Raw genomic sequence first — 27941 nt, 5'->3', positions numbered from 1 at the left:
AAGATACAAAATATAATCATTGATTACTGCTGTTTGCCCCTGTTCTTGATTATTGCCAGTAGCTAATGCTACATCAATGCTAGGCTAACAACCTGTTGTTCAGCAGATGCAGAATTGAATACCGTTGAGGTAACCATAAAACCCCTTTTACATGAAAGCATGAATTTTAGAAGTGGCTGTGAAAGTATCTGTATTTGTTTCCTATTTCACGACTTTTCTAGGTTTGGTGACTAGCTAGTGCTGCTACTGTAGCTACTTCCATTGGAAAAGGAGCTAAAGGGAGATGTGACTTTAAGTACTCACAATGTTCTTGCAGGAAAAGTGCTAAAATGTCAGTGTCTCCTTAATTTCTGCCATTTCAAATTTTGTGTCAAGTCTACATGAAACACTTCCAGCCAGGCAAATCTACAGTTAGCATTATTTCTGTCGGAAGGAGCAAATGAGTAATGTAAGGCTGAAAAACATTCTGCCTAGATGTTTTTCTTCCTCAGAACAAAGGTGGAGAGTCTGGAAAGTCACACATCAGACTGTTTGCCATTGTTCTCCAACATCTGGTAAAGGCCTTGTATTCTACAAACAAAGGTACTCACAGCAAAAGCACACAAGGAGATAAACAAAAACACATTTAGTGCAGTAATCCCTGCCGAGTTGGACTCACCAAATACTGTATAAAGGGTCTAACAAGGAACTATATGAGGATGCTACAATAAAACCCTTCAGCAGTGATGGCTCTTGTGAGAATGAATCACAAGCTATTGTGGTGACAGAGTCAAAGGAGTGGCTTATTATCAAATTCCAGATGTTTAGATGATTATACAAGCGTGGTTTGAAAAGACCCCTCTTGGATCTGAACCCCTCATAGTCACTGCTGCACCAAAGATGGCATCCAGTGCTTCCTTGTTAAAGCATGTCCGTCCATACAGTGAGACTAAAGAGAGTCATCTGGAATGAGCCTTAGGGTTAAGGGCCTCTAAATCATCACAGTAAAATGATCTTTTACAAGGTGTTGTTTCTCAGAAGATAAATGGATGGTCATATATCACCTATATAAAGACATAGTTCCGTGCTTTAGGTGCCAATCCACAGAAAAAGTGAGAGTAACTATGTGAGAAATGTGGACGTGGAATTAACCCCGGACCACCTCTCCTCCACTGGGCTGAGCGACAGAATGTTGAAGGTGTAACTGGTGCAACAAATACATACATTTTTAAAATCTTTTGCTGTTGTAATCACTTACATGTCCCCGTTTTCGGACAAATAAAGGATTCCTGATTCTCATTCTGATACTCCACACACCAAAAAACTAGAAATCTCCTGTGTTGCACAGGGCTTTCAAACTGTATAAATAAATCAATTAGTAATACAACTTTCTCATTGCAACATTTTGCAAAAACATTACTATATGCATTCCACTTGTGTGTGTCATGGCTCTGGTGTTATGCACGCTTACAACTTGCATAACATACCAGGACATCTCGCTGGAACAGAGCCATCATTAATGTAATCACTTACACCTGTCCTACACTATTTCACAACACATTCTGGCATCTTAATTCATACAGCCTGAAAAGAAGGACGTCTGTGTTTTTAAATTCTGCAGTGTGCTGTGAGATTGTTGGTGTACATGAAACTGTACAGTATATTAACCTGCATGGGTAAACTATTTCAAACAGTAATAAAATAAAAATAATACAGTTAAACTGTTGAATACATTTTTCAAAGAACAACCAAATAATGCAATTAATAGCGATACAGATAAGCTGTGTCAATTCTAGAATCAAGTTCAAATTAAATATACAAAATAACTGTCATCCTCTTTGGACAATTTTGTTGTAGGCATGTAAAATAAAACTGGAAAAATGCAAATGAAAAAGTTTGTGTGATATGTTGTGATATTATTTGGTTTAACTTGATCAATTATTAGCTATTTCCCAAAAATAAAGATTTCCTTTTGCACGCTCCTGCTGCAAACTATCTTAAAAAGGAACAGCTGCACAGTCATGACTCACAGCATACTATGTCATGTAGTGGGCAGAGACAGCTCACTGAGGACACCTAGCGGACAGGTGCTTTGCCAACACACCTGTAGCTGGGTCTGATCCTCTACTCTCCACCCTGTTCAGACAGATCCTGTGTCCAGATGTGTCCACACTGTGCCCAGATTCAGTTGAGTTTAAACTGCAGTTCACATCAGGCATCCTGCGTGTCTAAAATAGGTCTCGGGTGAAATATCAATTTGATTGAGTGATTTACATTGTGTAATCTCAAGTTCTGAAATTCCTTCCAGTTAACCTCTGTTAGCAACCAGCTCAAGGTCACACTCAAACTGCACGAGAGGTGAGAGAACAACCAAACCAGAAAAAGATGAGGTAGGAGTGAAAAGCCCTTTATGTGTTACTCCTCTTTTGGGGGGAATTTTAGGAGCTTAGGCCAGATAATTGGGTTTTGTTGGGTTTTGTTTTTTATATTAAGAGTTTTTAATTGTTATTCATTTTTGGCATTGCTCAAGTCTGTAGTTAAACAAAACTGCTAATTTGATTTCTATATTGTGTCGCAGACCTTTCTTTGGAGTGTGGTGTTGCATTTATGTTAGGTTGCCCTAGACCAGGGACATAACATGAATTGGGGACTTCTTTCTTCCTGACAGTGTCGTTGTGTCGAGTAAGTTAGAATATACTGTATATATATTTCTTTATCAAGCATCTTGACATGCTCCAGTGCCATGGGCCTCTAAAGTCTTTGTGGTCTTATATTCTGACCTTACAACAGTACAGACAGGTACTTTGTGTTTTACGAACTTTTTGCTTTTTGAGTTATTGATCTGTCATGTTCAAATTTGTCAATAGCTTTCTAACTTCAGTAAAATACTATAGTAAATTGTGTAGTAAAAGGATAGTATTTCATAAAGTTAAGAATATAACCTCATCAAAGCTTACTGAGGACATCCAGTGGTGGAGAAAGAAGGAGTTCCTCTTGTGGTCGGTATAACGCATTTGTCTTTGTAATGTAAAGGTGCCACATTGTGTTTCTGAATTGAGCTTCATCTACACTGAGGTATACAGTCAATTAAATATTCAAATACAAACTTCACAAGATGTCATACAACTAGTAGCTATAAATTCAGTGATTATTGTTATATTTTATAGCAAACATTTTATTCTCATGCAGTTAAAAGGTTGTTTCTGAGATGTGAAGGAGATTTTGTTGCATACGAGGTACACCTGAGCTAGAGTAAGTTCCACATCGTTTCTGTTTGCCTCTACATTTCCTATTATATGTCAAATTCTTGGCTCAAAATCTCTAATTCTCAAACCCATCAAAGAAGAAGAGACGTATCATGAGGAGTTACTAAAGACAATCCTTCTTTGGTCATACAATAGGGGCCCTGTTCATACAAAGTTGCTATTGCAGAAATAGGAAAATGGACCCAACAAAATGCTTCTTTAGTAAATATATTAAAGGATTGGGACACAAACACCACTAATAAGGATGTTTGAAACACAACATAGTGGTTCAAGATAACTGACCAGGAAAGTTATAGCTGTCATTATTTTAGTACTTCCTTGTTTTTTGTAATTAAATACTCAGTTGAGAACAATGCTGTTCTCTGTAGCTGCTCAGAGATGGAACGGAGCATCAATGACCTCAATATTATTGTTGATGTGCACCTAACTGTCTATATTAAGGACCTCTGTCTGTGGTCAGTGCCCCAGAAGCCTGTTGTTCCACTTTGACAGCTTCAAAGTGGAAGGAAGTGGTGGCATTTAACACAACCAACGTAAACCTTGAACTACAGGAAATGATTGTTTTCATGGGTACAGGTGGATTTCGAAATCTGGGTCTTGCCCCATAAAGGTAATTTTAAAGAGCAAATGTACTTTTTCAGACAAGTTTATCAAGTTAAAAGGATCGATGAAGTGGATTTGTTATTTACTTAGTTTGTATTCTTACAAGGACAGATGGTGGCTGAATATGTGAGCCAACAAAGTTTCCGACAGAACAGGTTACAAGCATACTGTTATTATACTAAATTCCAGTTCAGTTTGCAGTGCTTTTTGAGAGGACTCAAAATTCAAATGAAATTAAGTGACTGTTTACCATATGTTTTAGAAAGTGTTTAATCAGAAATTGTTACAGAATATTACTATCCGATACACAAAATATAAAAAATAAATGGTATATCGTTCTGGTAAATATATAGGAAAAACAAAAAGACTTGCTCAACATCAGACAGGAATGCAAGAGAGCAACAACTTCTGGGCTGTATAACTAGAAGCCCATATGACATTACATTAACTCGTTTCTAGAAAGCTGTGTGAAACTGCAGTGTCATGCACTGAATGATGTCAAGTGGTTGGATCCCTCTGATGAGACGCGTCCTGAAATGCAAATATCGGACGTGGGCCGTGAAGTGCGTGCAGAGTAGATGTACTTCTTGCTAAAGCACCACAGGTCCACCATTATTTGCCGGAAGTGGCTCCTGAACTTCACCCCTATGAAGGCATACAGGATGGGGTTGAGGCAGCAGTGGAGGTATGCTACGCTCCTGGAAATGGCCAGAACTTGGAGTTTAATGTTCTCTATGTCACAACTCCTCTCCTTAAAAAGAGACAGGGTGTGTTTCAGCAGAGCCACATTGTAGGGAAGGTGGCAAACGATGAAAACCGCAACAACCGCCAAAACCACACGCACAGCCTTGTGCCTCTGGCTGCTCTGTGCCCTCAGCAAGGTGCACACGATGCAGGAGTAGCAGAACACCATCACCAGCAGAGGCAGTAGGAAGCCGATGGCCATCTGAAGGCTGGGAACCACCACCTTAATCAGCTTTGCCGTTTCATTCTTGCTGAAAGACAGTTGACACGTCACAGAAACCGGTTCATCCTGTCCATGATTGGGCTCTTCATCGCGCTCGGTGTAGATGAGTGTGGGCAGAGTTAGAGCCACGGCTAACACCCACACAGCTGAGCAGATGAGGCGACTGTAGAGCAGAGCGCATGAGCGAGCACCAAAGGACCTTCTAGCCTGAACTATAGCCACGTAGCGGTCTGCACTTATGCACGCCAGCAGAAACATGCCGCTGTAGAGGTTGATGCTGTAGGCTGACCTCAGCATCTTGCAGGCCACGCGGCCCATCGCCCAGCCGTTGTGCTCGTTGTATATGATGAGCGGCAGAGACAACACGAAGATCAGGTCTGCCACGGCCACGTTGAAGAGGTAGACGTCTGTCATCGTTTTGGCTCTCTTGTAGAATATGTAGGTGCCGATTACCAGGGTGTTGCCGATCAGACCGAACGCACAGATGATAGAGTGGATGTACGTCTGGGTGAGGACTTCAACATGGTTAGGGTCGAGGTTGCAGAGCAATTCCTCGGGGCCTAGACTGAAGTTATCGTAGTCTTGTGTCGAATATTCCATGGTTTAGATCTGGAGAAGGAAAAGAAAATTTACACCAACAACAAATGTCAAACCGTTTTAAAACATTCCTGTGTCACATTTTAATGAAGGCTCTTCATTTAGATTTTGTGTCACAAATTGTAAAATGCACTCTTTGAGTCTTGTGATACTCAGTAATTGAGTGTTTGTTGACTATTTTGTTCTTTAACCAAGCCAAAAATATCTACGTTCTCCCTCGACTAGGCAACTAAATATATTATTAATAATAACTTATGACGTTACTAAAAGGTATAACAAATGTATTTATTCTTAAACGACTGAGTAATGTACCCCAACAAAGACTTTGGATGGAAAGTGGTAGCACCACAAAATCTAGAACATCCTTGTTAAAGTTTATTTGCAAAGTGTGCACATTACTTGGACTGGGTATGAGTCACATCACAGTTTTTTTTTTCTGCTTACAGGATAAAAGCCAGTGTTCTAGTTCAGCTCTACCTCTGGGTTTGAATGACCTTATTTCAGCAGCTTTAGACAAAAAGGGAATGCAAACAAAATGAGGCAGTAGGTTGTTACTTTGCGCTTTGTCTGATCCCAGAGGCTGATAAGATCTTTATCATGAAGGATCCGAGATGTTTCTCTGAGCATCAGTCAGTCGGAGCTCACTATGTAACAGGTTCAGCAGAGAGGTGCTCAGATCTTTCTCACTTTGAAGAAATTACTGTTTCTCTGTAGTTAAGGCTAAACGAGGCCAGCAGATTGCTGTGTGTGGCAGTATGCAGCTGTCAATGGAAGAGGAGAGGCTGCTAAGCTTGGTAGCTTTAGTATGAATAACTTGGTGACTTTCTAACTGGATTTAGTTAAATAAAATAATTTTAAAAAAAAAGTTTAACTCCATGTAAAAGTAGAAACCTACTGTTATCTGAAATAAATAAGAAAATGATTTTCTCTGTGTGACAACATTAACCGTTTCTGCTTTATCTGCTGAATATAAAATTACACACCTCAACACAGGATTTCCCCTTTATGTAAATAGCAGCATGAGAGAAACCTGTTGCTTGCTTCCACTTACTTCTTTAAAAGCCTGATAAGGAACAGACATGACAATATGATGATATCGCCTGCCAGCACTCTCACTTCTCACAAATCCCTACAGTAGGATTATACATAGGCACAGTGGCATGGGTCAGTGAGGAAGGGATGGGTTTAAACAAACAGTAGATAATTGAACGAGAAAACATGAGCTTTTTGTTTTGAAACTCAGTATGAGAACTTCAAAAGCTCTGCCTGTATTGTTTCCATATTTTACAGTTTAGTTCTGTAAAAGTCTGTCCTGTGGGAAACTTGAGTCAATGTTATATGTCAACGTTATACATTTTTTAAGTGATCTATCAACAACTGCATTTTCAGGCTGTGAAAGTCTCTACACAAGCTATGTCAAGGACAAACCATGACCTTTTCCACACTAATGTTTCTAATACATTTAGGAACACCACAATAAGGAGGAAGTACTAAAATATGGTATTTAATTAAAAGTTTTTATACCACAGTGTATACATACTGTACCACAAATAAAGGTCCTGCATTTAAAATATCACTTAAAAGTACAAAGGTATCGCATTTTAATGAACTAAAACTATTGATGCATAAGTGTATTCACAACTTTAATGTTTCAGCTGGTAAAGAGGGATCTTTTTCAGTTTTTTCTTACCTTTAATAAAACATGATAGTTTATCAATATGTTTTTTATTTGTTTTATTATTCACCTTCTTTTTTTGCAAATAAATTTAGTGGAATAAAAATAACAATACTTGCTTCTAAATTGTAGTGGAGTAGAAAATAAAGTAGCACTAAAAGTACCTTTAAGTAAAGTATATCTATCTAAGAATTGTACTTAAGCACATTAATATGTACATTTATTTAGATACTGTCCACAAATGGTGAAAATGCAATGGGCAGTTACCAAAGTGGCTAATGTGACCAAATAAACCAAATAATAATTCATATTTACTTGTTCTATATTAGTATATTTTATATTCTGATCATACATACCTTGCAGAAAGCTGATTTATCTCTTGGTTGAACAAAGACCAAAAAGTGAGAAATCTTCCTCCCAGGCGCCGGAGCTTCACCTGTGGCCAGGCTGGTTGTGAACAAAGATCAGTGGAGGGGGCTATATGTTACTTACTGCGCGTCTTAAATATCAAACGAAGAAGAGGATAGAGGCAAAGTTCGTTCTCACAGGTTCTGCTGCAGTGTGAGTAAAGTGCATCAGGGATCTTCCTCCTTTTTGTAGTCACACATGCAGGGACATTACGCCTGTACGCTCGATGCAGATCTGTTTCTGTTGCTTTCCAGGCAGCACTTTGAATTTTTAGCTCAATTCACCACGACTGCTCAAAGTCTCAACAAGTCAACCCTTGAAGTTCAGGGCGCAATTATTTTATTTAACAACTACTGGTTTTTTTTCGTCACTTTGCAGAAAGTCTCTTTCATATCATCAATTACATTTTGAATAGAGTTTTACAAACTACTGAATATCAGTTAGCTGCCCTCCCTCACTCTCACTTTCTGTCTTTGAAGGTAGGTGTAAACATATTCATGCCAACATCCTGCACATACTAACCTCTCTCTTTATTCTCTCATGCCCTCAAACCCTCAATTTTGTTTTTTCCAAGAATTTGCTTACCCTATGCTAGGCAGTTATAGAAACCATGCTATTTAGTTTTCCCTTTCATATTATTTGTGTATTTTCCTATTGTTATTATGCTTGCTCAACTTTGTCAGATTTAAGTATAGTTTAACCCTGATTTAGCTTGATGAATCCTTTACAAAAGAGTCAATGTTAATATATTTGTAGGATGTAATTGTTAGTGTTTAACATGAAGTAAAACAAAGATGAACAATAATACAGACTGTAAATGCTTTTCCACAACATCACCAGCAGGTAGAGCTGTTATTTGAGTGGATAGTAGATACAAACGTTCTTACTGTTGTAAAGCAGAACGTCACAACAACAGAAACTAAATGTATTTGAATTGACAGATGCTAGATCTAATAATATTTCTCAAGCTCTCATTCTTAGGCATAGAAGAATTGAGTGCTTATTTATGGAACCAATCATCTTTTGGCCACGTTTAATGAACTTCATGTGATATTAAGGTACAATCAATGTCAAATGCTGATTCTAGGGATTGTAAGGATAAAAAGTAAAACAGATATTATGGTAGAGCCTATGGCAGCGAGATTAAGAAGGGGGTTAGAATGCTGGATTCCCCACCATTTCTTTCACTGATTCAAAATGAAAATACATTGATATTAAGAGAAGTTTTTATTATCTGTACTTTTAAAGTGAATGAGAACCCAAAGTTTAAACAGGGAATAAAATAGGCAACGACAAGGGCATTTTTATTGACTGGACCCTGGCTTCCTGTTATTTTGCAAAAGTTGCCCCCGGGGGGTATCTGTGCTGTATGTTCAGACTGAGTTGTATCCCTTATTATCATAGTTTTCAATCCAACTGACATCCTTGAAAAGCATGTGGGGGAACTTGTATTGCTCTCTTACATTTAGAGAAAAAGACTTACATCCACACCCATATACAAATATTAAACCATCATAATCCCACAGAGTGTTGAGATGTCATTTAAAGGAAAATGCAGGTTACCCATCATTGTGAGACTTAACTGCATAGATTTTGTTGAAATATTTAAGAGCAGCATCAAGCAATAATCTGGCTGTGAAACGTTTGTTTTCAAAATGAAAGCTTTTTATTGTGAATCGTCAATAAACTATACAGCTAATACTGTAATAAAATGCAGGGTATACTTTTAAAGCATGGTTGCAAAAAATCAAGTCTGTGACCTTAAACACTCAATAAATTGTCACCTGCTTAACATATCCTCCAGGGAACCGAGGAAAATAAGTGTTTTCCAATTTTCTTTTTTGCTTGATTCCCTACCTATTTAGAGTTAAAAAAACAAAAACATCTTGCAATTCAGACTTTTTAAAATATATTTAGTTTTTTTAATTTTACAGAATGTCCACTGTAGAGGAAGTCAGGACCATTTTAGTGTGAAAAGAAAGCTAATATTCACAGATAAACTATGTAACATATTATGCTTATAGAGTGATATTAATAATAAAATAGATTCACCTTTATTTAAAAAAGAAGACATTGATCTAAACATTGCTGTATAATGGGCCACTAAAAAACTAGTTAGGTTTTTGGTGAATGCTGCCACATCTTCAAAGAATTTGCAGTCAATGTACTGGGGAAAGTACTGAACTGGACTCCAGTCTGCACTGATTGTAGGGTCATCTTGACTAGTTTTATGGATGGTCTCCATATTGGTCTCCAATTGACCATACTCAAAAGGAACAAACTTTGATTTCCTGAGGCAATTTGCATTTTTCATGGCACCACTTAAAATAAAAAAACAACAATGGAAAATATGTGCTACCCCTGGTCCGCAGAGGGGCACGTTCCCTGCTCGTCCCTATCTGTGTCTGTCCCTGTTTGCTACTCCTGCATCTTTTTCTCTTGTTCTTCACCTTCTTCTATCCCTGGTGTAGAAAGCTCCAAATTTGAATCTCCCTTTAATATCTGGTACAGAATATGTCTGCTTTAGTTCTGTCTCCTGCAACAACGTTGAGTCATTAGTTCTATGAAGATGGTACTGATGTCCACTAGAATGGACATTTATAAAAGGGCTGTTATTTCAAAAAGCTCCTTATTTAACTGCTTTCAGAACTAGTTATATAATTCCTAACATGTTAATAAACAAGAAAATAAATGATTTTCATTGTAAAAATAACAATAAATCAACAATATTTGAAATACCCGTCCTCTTCCATTCAAATGTGTTGTTGGCATGCTGGCCATTTTGGTTGAAAAGAAAGAGGAACTCCCCAGCATGCCATTTTAACCCATGACATATCACTGAAAAGCCCAGGATGTCTTCTGTACAGTGCAGCAGAGATTGATAAAGAAGCCCAAAAGAGTAAAAGGAGATGCATGTGAACAAAATGTCCACTACAGTGGGCTGGGTCTCAGGAGGATACAGGGTAAAGGACATTCTCAAACACCAGCATAACTACTTGGGTAACCTTTTTGTTTAAATCCCTGCTTAAAGCATTTTTTTGAATACCAAATACTAATTAAAAACCTGCAGTGGGGACCTATTTATGGCCTCTATTGTGGGTCAATAGCTTTGCCTTTCTATCTGTTCTTCCTGTGTTGATCTTTTAACCTTTATGTTTAACCTCATTGTGCCTGCAGCTCACTCCCACCCAGCTCCTTTGAAAGAAGCACTTCTTTATTTCAAACACGTTTAGCTGCATATTCAAGGCGAAATTACACATTCTATGTGTAATTTCGCGTGTGTGTCTGTACTGTTGCCACTCTAAGGTCGTTTTATGTAGATTATTTTTAAGCAGTGTATGAAATGTGTATCTTTTAATGACATCAGAACTTTTAAAAAGTCAAGCACAAGGGTTTCACTTTGTTGCATTGTTCTGATTGAGTAATTACATAAATGTAAAAATATAATATTATTACAAGTAGGGCAAGCTAGACTACAAAATCAAACTCCGACTCTGGGAATTTTCCTGGGGAGAGTTATAAAATGTAATGTTTACAATGTATACCTACTGTATTTATTACATATATAGTATTAGAAATGAGTAGAAACATGAAGTATATATGACAGCAACTATTTTTGATTACATCAGGTATTTTAGAATCAGAATAATAAAACGTTCGTATTTATAAATCGATCATAGTGTTTCTATCATTTTATTTTGAAGTTAATAGTCGGAAGTGTTTAACAGAACTTTTATTTTACATGATGGAGCGCGCGACCAATGTGGGCAAGTCCCCAGCCTCGCGGTAACTCGCTCTGCAGGTTATCCCGGTGATTCACTTCTCCAGGAGCTATAAGTAGGACAGCTCTCCTCATGATTATGTTTTCCTTTTCGCACTTTCTGAATAACAGCCACCATGAGTAAGTCCAGCTCCCTGAAAGTAAAGAACTTATTTAAAATCAAATCACCTGATAAAGAAAGCAAGGAGCGGAAACGGTCCTGTTCCCTCAAAGATGTAACAGCGACCAGCCCCAGAGAAAGGTCGGAGACTTTACCGGCCAACCTCGGTCCCTCGAGCCCGGGAGACATCGTCACATTGGCCGGGGATGTTTTACCAACTTCCCCGAAAGAAAAGAAGTCCAGGAGGCTGTTGTCATTCAAGATGAAAAGGAAGAAATCCAAGCACAAAGAAGAGGCAGGAGGAGAGGTGTTCTTCCCTGATGAACTGGACAGCTTCCACAGCAACATGTAAGAGAAAACAAGTTTATTTATTTATTTTTGTTTCATGTTTTGATGCAATGCATTGGCGTTTGAGTTAATAATAAGATATTGAACTGTTAAAATCATACCGCTATCATAGAGCTGCGCGATTAGTCGACTAATTGTTTAGTTGATTGACAGAAAAACATGAACTGTTTTAATTGTTTAATCATTAAAGTCATTTTTTTCCTGCAAAAATAACAAAATTAATAATAAAAGTAAGACAGACAGAGCCTTGTTTTCTTTCTTACTCTGTTTGACCATTTTAAATAAGACCCCTGATCATAAAACATGTGGTCATTTATATTTGACTGTATCAATTGATCATAATCACTGTTGATTCTGGGAGCTGAGTGATACAAGTGCAAAACAAAATCATACAGAATAATACTGATGCCCCCCCCCCCCCCCCCCCGAAACTCCCAATTTGGCCCCTGGCAGTACTTTAAACCCCACTTTGAAAACCAGTGCACCAAATATAAAAAGCTGCAGGAACTGAGGGAAGATCAGAATTGTGTGAGTAAAAACATCTCACATAGCAACCATTTCCCCCCTGGCACAAAATCTACCACCGTGGCATTGAGCTGTGGTTGCAGCTAGTTTAGTCAAGTTTGAAAATTGCAGAGAGCGGTAAACAGCTACAGCGAGGAGGGCGTGCAGTTGGACTGTCACGCAGGACACGAGATGCTGTTGCATGGCCTCTCGCAATTCAAATCATTCACTCCTTGGGAAGTTTTAAAAAGTGATTGCTAAACCCCATTCTGCTGCTCTTGGGCAAGGTATTTGACCACTCACCCTTTCAATCATTGCTTTATGGCCAACGGTGCAAGACTCTAGCAGATCCTTGATGGGAACATGGGGAACTGTGTGACTGTGAAGAAGTAAATATCCACTCTGAGTCACTCTTCCCCTGGATGTATTAAAGATTCAAACTGAACGATTGGTTAACCTCAAGCGGTCACAATAATGATATACATTCACATCTCAGGGACTTTATTTATACTAGATATTTCCATTTTTTTGGTCTTTTTTATCTATTCCTTCTTCCTCTATTCATGAAGATTATAAGATCATAACAAATTAAATCAGATAAGCACATTTACTTTTCTGAAATGTAGAGATCAAATTAATGTTGGATAAAGTTAAAGTTTTCAACATAAAGTTCAAATATCACGAGTAAAATGAACAGCCCTGGTCCATTAAATCATGTTTGGGGAGCGACTAGCTAATCCCAGGTGAATGTGTGATGTGAATATCCTTGCGTGTGTGTGACTTCTACTTTTGAGTGAATGTAGTTTGACTTCATTCTGTCATTTCCCCCTTATCCCTGGCCCCATTTCTCTTCCATAAGATCAATGATGTTCTGCACCAAAACCAGTTTGTTGATGAGTCTAGATCTGTTGCCTCTGACTCAGGTGTTTTTCTCACATGCGGTCGGGCTAACTTACAGTGACAGATGCTGTTATGATATGAGGAGAGCAAGCATTGCATATCAATTAATGGTGAAATGAAAAACCGGCCCTGCAGGTATTAATCAGTCCCTCTCCCGTCCAAATACTGTATATCTGACGAATTGAAGTTGGTGTTGTGAACTGGACTTGATCATTAGAGTAAATATGACTAACAGAGTTTGGATGACACATGACATGTGACGCATCAGAAAAAGATAACTGTCTCATTCATATGACAATGATTATGTTTTTACCAATCAACTTGATTCGGTATAATACTTGTTTTGTGTTGTGAGAGCCTTTGTGCATCAAATGAATGTTCCCTGAACTCAGTCACATGCATCAGGGCAAAAGACAAGATGACTTCCTGGAGAGACCAACATCATCCTAACCTAAGTCTCTGTGTAGGGTACAGGTCGGAGAACAACAAAACATACATAATCAAAAATATAATGATTTGTTCATTGCCAACAACTATGCTTTACATTGCCTACAAAATGTACAACCATGTTTATGTCATGGTTTAAAATGATATACATGACATAGAGGATTTGAGTTGTTTTATCAGCCAGACACCTTCTTAGTCACACAAACAAGGACCAAAACAAGCAATAGATAATAACAGACTAGAGCCAATACAGTTCATTCTAAAACAACTCTGTAAGGTTTGTCCAATTTCTGAAGAGTTCCCCTCTAGCAAACACCTCTCTTTGTTTATTTTCTTTGTTTTACACTGCTAGATTGAAGAGATAACTAATTAACACACTAAACTAACTAACCTAGTTATCGTAGGGAACATATTTTAGGGTTTGGAAGCTGCTGGTGAATATCTAGGTCATTTCTGTGCAATGGTTACTTGATGAGAATGCAAGAATGGAGTTTGGATAGAAGTAGAACGATTGAAAGCACATTTTCTGCCCTCCACATGAACGGTTTACCTTTATACTGATCAGACTACAAATGGAACCCAGTACACTTATGATACCAACATCTTGCCACAAACAGGAGGATTGTGTGGTGTTTACTAAGCCATGTAGTTCAGCAACATAAACTCAACTGCATATGACAGAGTAAATGGTGTTGGTTTTTCACCTGTCATTCAAGTATTCATTTAAGGAGAATCAGTGACACACTTTATTCACACTTACTGTAATACATAGGGGTGCATTTTATTCATGCATCTCAAGAAACTGTCAACTTCTACATTGTTATGCAACTTCAAGACCGTAAATGTCTCTCTGTGTTCTCTATTCCCGAGTTTCATGGCCTGCTGAGTCAGTTTGTACAGTATTAAACAAACATACACACCTTGTGGATTCAGGTATATTCCCTATAATATGTAAACTGAAAACAGATACATCATCACGCTACACCTTTTCAAGACTGTTTTGCAAGAGAATGAAATCATTCAGTTTGAGGCAGGTTTCAGCTGCTTATATCACAGATCTTTAGAATTTCAAGGACTGGGACTTGTTGGAATCTGACCAGTATAGCACCTGAAATATTTCAAGTACTGAGGGAACAGCCGAGGGAAAGAACAGCCTGTTCAAACTCACTGATAATACTGAGGATTAGAGTCTGTTGTCTGATTGGTGCTAGGATACATGCATTCTCTCTTTTGCAGCAATATTTTAAAAAGTCTATCAGCAAAAATAAGCTAGCTTCACTGAATGACTTTTAACCAAAGGATTTTGAGAGTATTTGAAAGCTCATGCAGTCTTCCAAAATATCTAATCTATCACACAGAAATACCTGTCCCACCCTCTGAGCAGACACTGCAGATTCCTGCCCCTGCTGTTTCTAGACAATCCCTAAGGTGAGGGTGTGGAGTTTAAAAGCAAAAATGAACAAGTCCACATTTTTGTGGCTGTGGTCCCACATCAGTACAGAGAATAATCTCTGCCTTGTTTAATCAACATTATCTTTGGCCACTCTTAATTCATATCTGCTAAGATTATTCTTCCTATTGCAACACTTTCACACTAAGGGTGTAAATCTAAAGTTCCTTCATGTTACGATTAAAAATCTATTATTTGGACAATGGCCTTGTGTTTGCCGAAATACCTCCGTCACTGTAGCATTTCTGTTTGGTTCAGTTCAGGGGCTGATTGATAAAGTTGAAGTAAATGTAAACATGGGTCATAGCGTGTATCACTGACACTTAACCTCCTACCTACGATAGCAGTCGCTGTCACTCGCTTTCTATATCGACCAAACACTCTGCAGCATTTAGTGACCTAAATCATTCATGTATCAGACTGGTTATCATCGTTTGACCTTGCATCGATGATAAAGATACAGATCAATAGAACGTTACACCTAGTTCTCATCAGCCTGAGTTAACCAGGTCGAACTGAACCCTGGAGTGTTTTAACCCCCTGCTGCGATTTGGCCCATTCTCTTTCACCAGTATAGAATACAGGAATTAGCAAGCTAGTTAGCTTACTGACCAGCAGCTATATGAGTACAATTGTACACATTTCCTTTATCCAGACACTATTTTCAAACTTCAGAAACGCACATCATACCCAACATGGACACTGTTGAGTCGTATGGAAAGCCAACATTCACCACATTTCTTTGTTTAACATTTCTGAACCATTTGAGTTTGCCTTTGGGAACTCAACAGGTTCAGTTGGAGAATGTAAACCATGTGTCACCCTAGAATTGGTTAAATGAAGAAACTGGGCCGTTAGGTGTGAACCCAGCATTATTATCTAGAAGCCCTGACATGTTATAAGGTTGATATTGTCGACTATCCAGAAAAATATATTTCACTGTTATTCATAAAACAAACACGCAGAGCAACTACATCATACCACCTGTAGTCTGTATGTTTTTAAGAAGCTCAACTCCTCCCCAGGGCACAACGCTGTTAGTCACAAGCTCTGATGATTCTACCGATGGACATGGACTGAATAAGATGAGATGGAACTCCGTGATATATACAGTATGCACACATGTTCTCACCTGCTCATCCATGTGCAAACAAAGACTAGACACCAGGACGTCGAATAAGGACACTAGGAGCGTTAGACGCCACATGGACCAGGCTGAGAGCTATACTGCTGATTTTCTCCCGGCAATGGGAAAACTTGTATAAGCAAATGCAACCATAAGTAACTTAAATATAACTTAATGATCATCAAATTTAAACCAAGATTGCAATGTAATAGAACAAAATGGAATATCATCAAGCAGAGAAAAAAACATTGGACACACATTGCCCTTGAATGGGAATAGATAAAGAAAAAGGTTTTAAGCACCACACCACGAGCAAATACTTATGTGCTGAAATGGCCAAGGCCTGGTTTGATTGCAATCAACAAACATAGGTTTATATATAACAACACTAGCTTAGCTGCTTTGGTGAGTAGTTCAGTGTGCAGTGTGTCAAGCCATTCTCCCATCACATATGGATGCTTTGTCAGGACCCCCTTGACTTTCAGATGTGTAGACCTATGAAAATATAATGCTTTAACAATTGGTTAATGTTTTTAATTCAAACTAAAGAACTTGACTACGTTTGGGAACACAATGACCTTGTGAGAGCTTTAGAAACGTTTTTAGTTTAACTGAACTGCTTTTGATAAGTACAAGTAAACTTACTTTTGTACACAAAAGCAAAAAAGCAGTTTTTTTTATCATCCCATCCATTCATCCTCCCATCACCTTAAGTCGTTCTTTTTTCCGTCTTAGTACTACATACCCTGGAACACTTGCTTTGAGCGACTAATAATGCTGGGATGGGTTTACACCCATAAAAAACTGTCTGTATTTGTTAGTTTTGGGGCTGAATGTTAAAGTGGTGTGTGTGTAGTCAACAGAGAACGAAAGAGTGATTGTGTTTGCTATTTTGCCAAACATCAAAGCAGAAAGGTGTGTGACACAAAGAATTGGAAAGAGTGGATAAGCAGTGCACTTCTACTGTTCTTTTGTTTGTTGGTGATCCAGTTCATAACCCTACCTCTGCTACTGTTCTCTGCTCTACTTTCATTAACTTCATGGGAATGCAGTCAGCCAGCAATACCAACTGACTGGTTGCATTTTCTAGAGAATCAGATTATAAATAAAGATGTACTGTTTGACAGGTGCGGTTTATGGCAAATGCTGAAACAACAGGTTCACCTTCCTGAGAAACGAACACATGGCCTTATCTGTAAGGAATGAAGTCACATGTTCAATCAACAAGCCACTATTACAGCTGTTTAAATGTGTTATAAGTAATTAAACAATGTTGCAACTTCAGGAAACAGATGTCAATGAGCGGCTGGAATCAGTTTTCTTTGTCTCACCTGCTACGCGAAAAAGATTCACTGAGATCCAAAACAGGAAGAGCAAAGCTTTTCAAACGAATGAAAATTAACTATTTGTAGGGTGATGATCATGGAACACGCCCATCTTCATCTTTTGAAGATCAAATACCTATCTGTAATGTTTCTTGACTGCATCTTGCACTGTTGCTTTGACTAAATCTGCCCACAGATTAGAATATATACACCTGGCACAGTTCCACAAAACTGCTTTGAGGCGGTTGCAGCTGCAGTGGGTGTATCCGTGGATTTGCCATGATGACAATAACACAATATTGAAAATGATACTAGCCGCATGCTGTCCTAACTGGTTAATATTATGTTGAGTGCTGTCTATATCAAATATAAGCTCAGATATATTGCTGGAGGAACGAGGAACGCAGGCACGGTTGAGAAGGTGTGTGCCGCAGGGAGGGTTGGGAGGGAAACAAAAGAATTCACTCACGCTTGAAAGATGTCGATCCAGGGAGCACGCTGTAAATTGTGCTGTTTTAACTGTTGGGAGAGAGATTTTTGAACCGGCCTTGGGTGGGGTTGACAAGTGTGTTTTTTATCTTTACAAAAAGTGTTGATAAAAATCAACGCACTTTTGACCTGCAGAAGATCTTTATTGATGCTCACACATCTCTGACATAACTGGCCAAACCACCTACATTTGCACAGGTTTTAACGTTAATACTGAGGAATGTGGATTGTCCTTCTGTCCCCCTCCAAAGTGATTCATAGTTGCATCTAAATAATCATTTTTAACTGTTCTTCCTCCCTCTTTATTGTAACTTATAGATCTGTCCTCAGCGAGACTGCATTGCTAGCATAGCAGGACCTGGGTTTGTGCAGCCTCTAAAAGCCTCTCAAACTCCACACTCAAACTAGCTTAGAATTATTCTTCCTCGATTAATGTAACTCACAAATAAACTTTCACAAATTAGCCTAAATATAATAAAAACATGACACTCAAAACATCAGGCCTCGAAGGAAGAGTATTAGGGCCTCATCACAAACAGGAACTGCTAATAGTTTACTTAAAATCTTTGCACTAATATAAACAAATACTGTTAAGGCTTAAAAGGTTGGCCATACTCTCTACGAAACCACCTTAACTGTTCTGATAAGCTGAGCTCTGACTATATTTACTATACTTAAACTGGGGTTGGACACATGGCCTGCAAATGAACTAGTATACTATGAATCACTGGATACGTTTGATCAGCCTTCACTTTGAACTGGTCCAATCACTAAGGTATTAAATAAGTGTTACTCCTAAGTAGAGCTGTTTGTCATAGCTTTATGTTACATGCAGGTGGATAACTAAAAGTAGAAGGATAAACTAGGGGGTTTTATGGCATTATCATATAAGAGAATGGAAAATGTCTAAGTTAGACATTTGGAGTGAGTGTTCATCTTCTCACTTTTATTTTCCGCAAAAACCAAGAAAACCTTCAGCGTTCAGATCCTCAGTTGAGACTTACTGCTTGTGAGACTGTGTGTTGTCTACCTGGAGCCAGTTTAATATTGTTCTCTGTTGGCCTTGTAAACCATTGAGATTGTTTAGTCATTTAAGTTGTGCAGGATGTTAAAAGCCATTTGCTATGATTCTGTAGAAGGCAGGGTTTTGATTACTACTTCATTCGGACTGCAGTTATAAAGAAAGTGGAACGCAGTTGAATGATGTTACATAAACATGCACATGTCTCCATCTTTGTTGAATGTTGCATAACTGTATATTTCTTTCTGTCACTATTTGCATGCTGGGTAGATTTTGACGATGTGATGGTAGCTGCGTGTTAACTCCAGCATAAACACCCCTTTGTTGCACTTTTGTACTGCAATAGGCCCTCAAACAAAAACACATCCATAAAACTGAAAAGCTGAGTGAGCAGCAAATAGGCAGGTATAACTTAAGTAAACATGACCTGGCTTTGGTCCCCAAACCAACACGTTTGTTGAACCTGTGTGCAGCTATTCATCAGGGAAATGTAGTCTTTTGTCACTAGGTAAATCAAATTCAAGACAAAAGACACATTCTCCTCCTCCTCTTCAAAACAAACAAATCATTTGATTAAAACAGGTAAAAACACTTAAAGGAATTTCCTACTTAAAAATAAGGGGTTTTCAAGGTGCGCCCCTTACGTTCAGGAGGTTTTTACCAGGAGCCGAATTAGCCCCAGACATCTCCTCTCCCCTAAAACAGATCTGGTGATTAACAGTAAATACGCTGAATAAAGCAGACTCAAGTCAAAAACCTGAGATTGTCTTTGGCTGTTCAATGTCCAACATTTGCTCAGCTTGTTCCTTTAATGAATTCAAATCCAAATTCCCTCATGAAAACAACCAAGTAAGTACACAACTTAACACGTGACGTTTGACATGGGACTTTAACTTATTTTACCTTTAATTTAAGAAGCCAATATACAACAAACTGCTTACACAATCACACAGCTCTCACACACACCTCCAGGAATGTGTTTCTCAGGATCCAATTGGGATTAGGTAAGAACTTTGGGCTGAATCAAGTTTTTCCATGGAAAATAATGTTGTTATTTGGAAAGGATCTTGAATAATATTGGAGCTCCCATTATTGCAGCACAGTGAGCACAGGAGCCAACTGTGTGAAGACATGCAGTCACATCCACCTCGTTGTTTCAAATTCTGTGCATCACAGTTTTACTTTTCTTCTCACTTTATAAAGGGATTAGATTTAGAAAGATTGTTATAATACCAAGTCTATTTTAAATGTTGCTTATCAGCTCAATTCTTATTGATGCCCTGATTAATTCTTGTGTGGAAAATATGAGTCAACCTCTCTGTTTTATTATATAGTCTGTCAACAATTGAACATATTATAATGGATAACAAAGCATACAAAATGATTATTTCATATATCAAATAAAAGGAATAAGAGGCATAACAGTTATGATTAGGAACTACATTGGTTACGTTTCCTGATTTCTATACTTGAATATATCGGTTTTTTTTGTGATTTGTGGACTTGGGGATATCATTCTGAACGGGTAAAGGTTTGATGTTATAAAGCCCTTAAATATTATGGATAAGAAAGGTAAACATACTCGTTTTAACTCAAAATTAGCTTTAAAATGTAAGTCAAATTCATGAAATATCACAGGAAAACACTTACTTACTAAACATAGTATTTTCTCTAATCTAGTGAAATAAAGTATCTTTATGTATCATTATCAATATGTTGATGTTGTCCTGACATGAAACTAGGTTCCCTAGCAATAATAGTTGCTTATGAAATAGAAGATTGGGAAAAAAGCAGGAGAGACAATGGACGTGCCAGTGTATGTTTGTGTCTGCCTCCCTTTCCAAAGTCAACATGTCAGCCAGCATTATGAACAGCTATTGTAACACCGTCATCACCTTGTAGTTGAGATTGCATCACAACTGTCTTTCCCAAGGTTGTAGTAACAAAGATACACTGTGTCTATTTTATTACTTCCTCTGCTTTCTGCAAGATGGAGCGCACACGCATTTGGCTTCTGCACCGCAAGTCAAACATAGTTCAGCTTCCAAAGATGCATGATCATGGCTGCTCGCAATGTCTGCAAACATTTTCAAAAACCATATTGAACTGGTGTCCATTGCACACAAGCACACCAGTTATGAGTCCATGTGGAAGTGTAGTGGCTGTAGCCTACTGGTTGCCGCAGACCCGCCCAGCATCTGGCAAACACTCGACCCTGCAGCAGTTGTTCCAGGCACTCCCCAATTTACAGTAACTCTAAAAGGCTGTTTTCGATTCCTAGTGTAAAGCCACTTTAGGTTTCAAGGTTTCAAGGTTTCAAGGGCCTATTTATATCATATCATTAGCATTTATCATGTGTTGAGTGGCCTATAAGTGCATGATGTGTTGCTTAGCATGACATCCAACACTTGGTTGTGCTCTGAGCATGAGGAAATAAAAAAAATAGACCAATTGCAGAGCATGAGCCTCTTTTTTGCATCAGATCCAGTTCCCTATTGGGCAACTTCACCTTTACACAGGCCATACATGTTTGTATCACAGTCTGTTCCTGTGTGCAGCAGTCTAATCCAGTGCCCTTATATTACAGCAAGTTATACTCCATCAACAGCCTCTGGTGAGACATTATACCCCTCATATACCCAACAAACAGTGAGTCAGTTTTTGAATCCTTTCCATCCCTTGTTAGAGTGTATTCAGGAGCTCACACAGGCCTGCAGGTCCGCTCACTCTCTTTTTGTATTTGCGTGTTCTTGAGCAGTGAAAGGTGAGTTAGTGTCAATAAAGTTTTCTTTCTTTCTTCAACGGCCTGTTGTATTAGTGTGGTGTCGATCCCTGGGTTGGCTGACATACTGCTTATGGAGTTCATAGAGGTTTCTAGTATGCAAATGCCTGTGTCATAGTAATGAAGGTGACATATGATTGGAACATTCCAGATTGGCTTTTTCACCTTTTTCAGATACAGATTTGCAACATTTCTCTAAATATTTCTAAACTTAAACCCAAAGAGAAGGGAAGAGATGTTACCCACCTTCCTATTTAAAGAAAAGCATGTTAATACCAGCAATAAAGATACATTTTCCAAAAGGCCTCCAACTGAAGAGAAACAACCTTTTTACTTTAAGAAGCATTTTGAAAATTGTATTTTTTTGGAATATATTGCTTTAATTTATTGCTAGGTAATTGAGGGCAACATCACATTAAATATATGATAATAAAAAAGACTGTCAACATTTTCTCAGTCATAAATGCATTACTGGTAGCACTGGTTTTGAAAATAAAGAGCCCATCCATCATTCTTAGACTCACAGTGACACAAAAAAGGACAAGGTGACAGCAAAGGTGACTTAAGAACAGCGACCTTACACGGATTTGTTGAACCTAACTGTATTGTTATATGAGATCAATTGTTATATTTAAAAACAGTTTGTACCCCAAGAAATTGTTGACAGTTGCAATGGTTTATTTTCCTTGTTAAAATCTCATAAACTGAGTGCTTACAACAGAGAAGCTTCTGTCTGTTGCAACATAGAGAAGGTTCAAACAAGTCGGAGCTGGTTTGTGCCTGCGAGTTGACGGGACGCTGGGAAGATTTCACCCACCTGATTCTGTCACAGGGTAAGGGGTAGAAGTTATGCTTTTATTAGGTCTTTAAGGTAAGGAATGGATGCATAATTATTCTCTCACAATGAGATGTACTGTTTTCAAGGTGACACCTGGCCTTCAGCCATGTGCTTGCAGTTATTTATTTGAAATTCCTAAAGGTTGTGTTTGGGTCAAAGGTTACAGAGTGCACTTGTCCCCTTCACAAAAAGCTGTGAAGACCAGCATTAAAACCTGGACCTCACTGTTTGATGTGTTTCTTTTTATTGGTTTTTATTCACTTTTATTTTACTTTGAAATTCGGTGGTTACGTAGCAGGGGAAGTTCATAGACAAAATCTTTTGGAAAACAAATCATGGGCAGGTTATCTTTCATATACTGTAGCACCAGGATCCTTCACACCTATGTGAGCATTTCTTTCGGTTAAAGGCCTATTTGTACTTTTGTACTTTTGTACTCATAGTTTTAGGTGTTGAGCAAAGCACATTTGAAACATTTTATTTTTCCCTTGACGTATCTTTATTTAAACTGAAATCTAAGATATATTTTTTATTTTTAAGATGGATTTTTAGGTTATGCATAGCTCGAACTGATGTGCTCTATTATATAAAGGCAGGATAACAGCTCAACAACATGTGAAGAACTCAAGCACTGTGACTGGTCAGCTCCTATAGGGCTGCTTATTTGTTCTCCTTCTAGGCTCCTTTGCTGCTTTATCACAAAGACTTTAAACATGTCCTAGTTTTCAATAACACTATCACTGAATACATGACACAGCCTGACACTGTCTACTGTTCTGAGCTCCAATGAGAGACAATAAATCAGTTCACATGCTGGAGGCAGCAACGGCTGGCCTGCCTCACATGCTGCAGGAGCTTTAATCCACATTAAGAGCTAACTTTCTTCATCTGCATGTATCAGCTTGATCAGATTCTGCTGTAAAATTATATCCATATGACCGTATTCGACTCAAAGCAACATGTTCATGCATGTTGCTCCTTAGAGGATGTTGAGAAGCATTTCAGGAATTGTAGGGGAGATAGCAGGTAGTTAGACTGTATATTAAACTGATAGGTTGCGCCGTTCAGTTTCCATCGAACACAATCAAGGAGTGCCGGCCAGAGCACTACTTAAGGCCTGAAGATGTGGAATGGGGGGGGGTTTGGTTGGAAAGGATGACGCCAGACCGGTGGATTAAACTTGACTTTCTTCTATTAAACTTCAGTATATACATAGGTACAGGTTTGTTCGCATGTTTGCGTGATTCTAAACAAAGGAAATAAAATACAATAAATCAACTGCTGTCTGTGGCATTACTACTAAATTCACTCCACACTGAGCACTATACTAATCACTTATACACATCTGAGGTAGTTAAACTAGCATTACATTGGCAGCATGTGAGCTAGGCAGGTTTGACACAATCTACCAAATAACTACAGGATAATACAAAATACACCAAAATATGCATCAATATTCACTTGACTCAACCAAAACTACAATATTTGGTCACTTACGTTGGTCATTTATGCACACAAACACCAGGATTACTTTGGATGAAGGAACTGAAACTACCATGTCAAAATAAGAGTCATAAGGCTGAACTCAGGAAGTGCATTAAATAAACAGGGAAAACCACTTGTAAACCTAAAAGTCCATAGCCTTTTCTACAGGAATCATAAGAAATAAAGAGGCCCCTTTTATGCTTTTTTGTGTGTGTGTTTGCAGTAGTGTGTTATATAGGTTTTTGTGCATGTAAATGGTCTGCAAAAGCTAAAATCCCAAATTTCTCTCCAGATCCAGGCAGCATACAAACATGAACATAACTGTCTTGCTTCAAAAAGTAACTAAAAGTTCTCCGTATCAAAAAGAACTCGGTCAAAGGACTGTACTGCTTCCCGTCTAATAACTCACAGCTGTGTCCCATTATCCCGCCATATATAGGGATATAGACATGCACATCAAATCCCCCTGACAGTTCACATTTGACAGAAAAATAGAGACTTTAATGAACTTATAAATCATCTAAATTAACCTCTATTAAACCCTAGTGTAACTCACAAAATAAATAGTTAAGAGTTTAATCTAAAGCCTTATATTAATAAGCCAAATATCCAAACCATAATGATGAAAGTAAAATGGCTCTAACAGGGAGTCCCCCCCCCGATTAGACTCCTTTGCTCGCATCTGTAACATAGTGACATCACAATGTAGCAAGTGCTCCAACACATTGTACGTGAAAGACTAAGGGGGAGGGACATCTCTGAGCCGATGACCAGTCACAACAGAGCCGGCCAGCTAACCAATCAGAGCAGACTGGGCTCTGGTTTCAGACAGAGGGTGAAGAGAGGGTCTGCAGCACAGAAAAATAAAGAGCTTTGTGAACATAAATGCATGTTAACAGTAGAGGCACGGAATACTGTATGTCCTCTTTAAATAATAATAAATAACTTGTACACACTGGTAATAAACTGAATGTCATTCATTATTAATATTAATGTGTTTGGCTGACAGAATATTTTGATGATAAGCTGGCACTGATCTCAATCACAGGCCAGAAAAACCAGTTGTGTTTCACTTTTGTTAACATCTAAACAATAACTTACAAAACATCTTTTAACATCAATATGGCTCCCACAATAACTCTACCCCCACACGCACACAAACACATGCAGAAAAAACTCCCTCATCCTTTGTTTAATTTAATTCTTGTTTCACTGAAGGTCTTTTTAATTTCAAAAAAGGACATTTTTGGAAATTGAACCAAAGACAATAACCAAATGATTAGATAAAAGTGAACCCATGAACAAGATGGTGATATAACTGTTCATAACTCTATTAGATTATGTAAATATCATCATGAGGTTTCAATAGCTCCAGCAAAGTACACATTCAGCCTGTTTTAGCGAGAGTACAGTTACTGAGGTTCACATCAGGTGAGGGCGTGGCCCAGTCCTCCCACAGCTCAGCCTGCACAAGAATGTAAACACGGCACAATAATAACGCACAAGCTGTCTGGATATCCTGCTCTAATTCATAATTTAACTGCTATTGGCTTTTCCATATTTTTTCAGACCTCTTGTCCTGCCACATTTGAACACAGACAAAGGCTTCAGAACAGTCATTCATGTCAACTGAATTGACACTCTGCCAGATATCTGACAAAGTAATCTAGCTCTGTCCTCTTGTGGGGAAACACTGCACTACAGAAACCCATGTCCTGGTTATTGTGGCTGTGAAAAAAGGGGACTACTGCCACAGGTGGCAACATGTCAGAAATGTATTATTTCAGGACACACCCCTCGAGAGCATAGGCTGTCCCAAACACACACCCCTGAAAGAGAAACAACCATTCAGACAGTCAAAACACTAAAGGATCTATGTATAAAGAAAATAATTATATGAAAATAATTCTTAGATAGATTATAGGAGGACAAATGTTTACAGATTTAGATAATAAGAATTGTTAAGTTTAATTGAATAAAAAATAACACGGTTTTATTGGGTCCTTCCACTCTGAAATTAAGGTTTTAAAATTTCTACAACTAATAACAAATGTATATGTCTTAAGATGTATTCTCTACTGTTGTGTTAACTGCAAGTAATCAAGGAAGTCTTCAGTTATTTTCCATTTCTTGGAGTGTATTTACATTCAATTTCTATTACATATTAGTTTCCACATGAAACAAATGCATGTGCTTGCAATTTAACTCAAAGACTTGCACAATAAGAAAAGGTATACAACTCTATAATGTGGTTAAAAAAGTTCTTAACCCCTGAATAAATTGTTATAAGTCACCACCCCCTCCTATAAGTTGCCACTTAAGTGTGTCTAAGTGTGTTAAATGGTTTGCTAAAGTGGTTTTGGCACCCCTCAATGTATTGTTTTGGCAAATTGAGGGGTGGGTATCAGTTTTACAAGCATTCTGGTAGAAATGTAAATATAAAACAATGTCTGGATCAGTTCAGAATAACAAAATGCTGCAGTATATGGAAGTCTTGGATTAATGTCTTTGCTATAAGAGACATTTGGATATGTTTCTGACATCACACCTGGAGGTAGACATATTTGTGAACCCAGGATCGAGTCATATGACAGTACTATCTCGCAGACACAATACAGCGCGGCTCAACAGCAGCTGTCGCTCATCCACTGTTGAAATGAGGTGCGACGCTGTCATTCTCTTATCTTGCTGCTCTTTAGTTCCAGACTGGGTGTGATTTTTCTGTAAATACTTCAGCCGCAGAAAAGCCACTCCTCCCTAAAATAGAAGCACCTCTTCATGCCTCACACGTGTCCTACAATCCTCCGCTGCACTCTAATTGCTGAGAGTAGCTGGGGAGTCAATGTTGCCTGTTAGGTGTCATATTGCTTGTCTCCACCTCTGTTTTTCAACCCAATGCAAAGTGGAGAGTGTCACTGCCGTTAAAAACAGGGGACAGCCCATAATCCTGTTTGTAACTCTTTGGACTAGACATGATGTTAAATGCCCACATTTAGATTTTCACCATCTTTTTATTCTTTAATTATAAATGTTGTTGTTCATACACTTACAGGATACAGGATATCTTATATTATCCCTTTTATTTAAATGTTGTATTAGCAGTATTATAAATATAATATTATAAATCATTTTTCTTTTGTTATTCACAGACATTAAGTTATATGAAATGATTCCCCAAATTAATATATATATATATTCTTTATTTTATTATAAGTAGATTTGATCTTTTTATATCTTCTATAATCCCTGCTTTTTGTTTCTTTTTATGTAGATTTTCTTTTGTTATTTATAGACTATTAGATATTTATTATTATTCCTAATTCTACAATTGTTGTCGTACACATGTTTCTTTTAAATCTTGCATATTGAAGTCACATTGAAGTTGTAGCAATATGACAATTTGTCCTTGAGAAATCTGTTACCATACAAAGTGGTATGACAGAGACCTTGATGAAGTGAATGTAAAAACAAAGCACTATTTGTTCAGAGTAGAGTCAGTGTATAATATATTAAAACCCAAGCTACCAATCTTGGTGGAATTTTAGGCTGTGATCTTAATTTTCCACGTCATTTTAACAAGCTGGCAAAAACACAATTTTCCACCGAAGGAACATTGCCAGGATCAGACCATTTTTAACTAGGAATGCTGCTGAAATGGTTAGACATGCTTTTATTATAGTCGCATGGACTACTGCAATTCTCTTTTTACTGGTCTCCCTAATAAGTCTTCAAAGAAATTGCAATTATTCAGGATGCTGCGGACAAGGTTGTGACAAAAAAGAAAAAAAGGGATCACATTTCCCCTGTGCTGGCATCACTGCACTGGTTACCGTTGTCTTTCAGAAGGATT

General features: G+C 38.1%; 2 protein-coding genes across 2 annotated transcripts in view; one reads left to right on the top strand and one right to left on the bottom strand.

The window, feature by feature from the left end:
• Positions 1–4100: 4100 nt before the first annotated feature.
• LOC134881641 (C-C chemokine receptor type 6-like) lies at positions 4101–7916 on the bottom strand. The gene is made up of 2 exons (XM_063909144.1): positions 7444–7916; positions 4101–5424 (listed from the first exon to the last, which is right to left on the bottom strand). The coding sequence occupies exon 2, from the start codon at positions 5413–5415 to the stop codon at positions 4330–4332; it is 1086 nt and encodes a 361-aa protein (XP_063765214.1). The 5' UTR covers positions 5416–5424; positions 7444–7916; the 3' UTR covers positions 4101–4329.
• A 3412-nt stretch (positions 7917–11328) lies between these two features.
• The window catches only part of LOC134881192 (mucin-2-like), a 28773-nt gene continuing 12160 nt past the window's right edge, over positions 11329–27941 (top strand). Inside the window, exon 1 of the mRNA XM_063908352.1 lies at positions 11329–11724. Within this exon, the coding sequence (XP_063764422.1) occupies positions 11393–11724 (332 nt within the window). The 5' untranslated portion in view covers positions 11329–11392. The remainder of the gene's footprint in view (positions 11725–27941) is intronic.

This window comes from Eleginops maclovinus, chromosome 19 (assembly GCF_036324505.1).
Source record: "Eleginops maclovinus isolate JMC-PN-2008 ecotype Puerto Natales chromosome 19, JC_Emac_rtc_rv5, whole genome shotgun sequence".
Taxonomy (NCBI): domain Eukaryota; kingdom Metazoa; phylum Chordata; class Actinopteri; order Perciformes; family Eleginopidae; genus Eleginops; species Eleginops maclovinus.
The sequence above is the reverse complement of the archived record's forward strand: the minus strand, read 5'-3'. Positions and strand labels throughout refer to the sequence as shown.

Bases quoted from the DNA above. Each gene is read 5' to 3' on its own strand.
- LOC134881641 (XM_063909144.1), bottom strand. From the start codon at position 5,415: ATGGAATATTCGACACAAGACTACGATAACTTCAGTCTAGGCCCCGAG.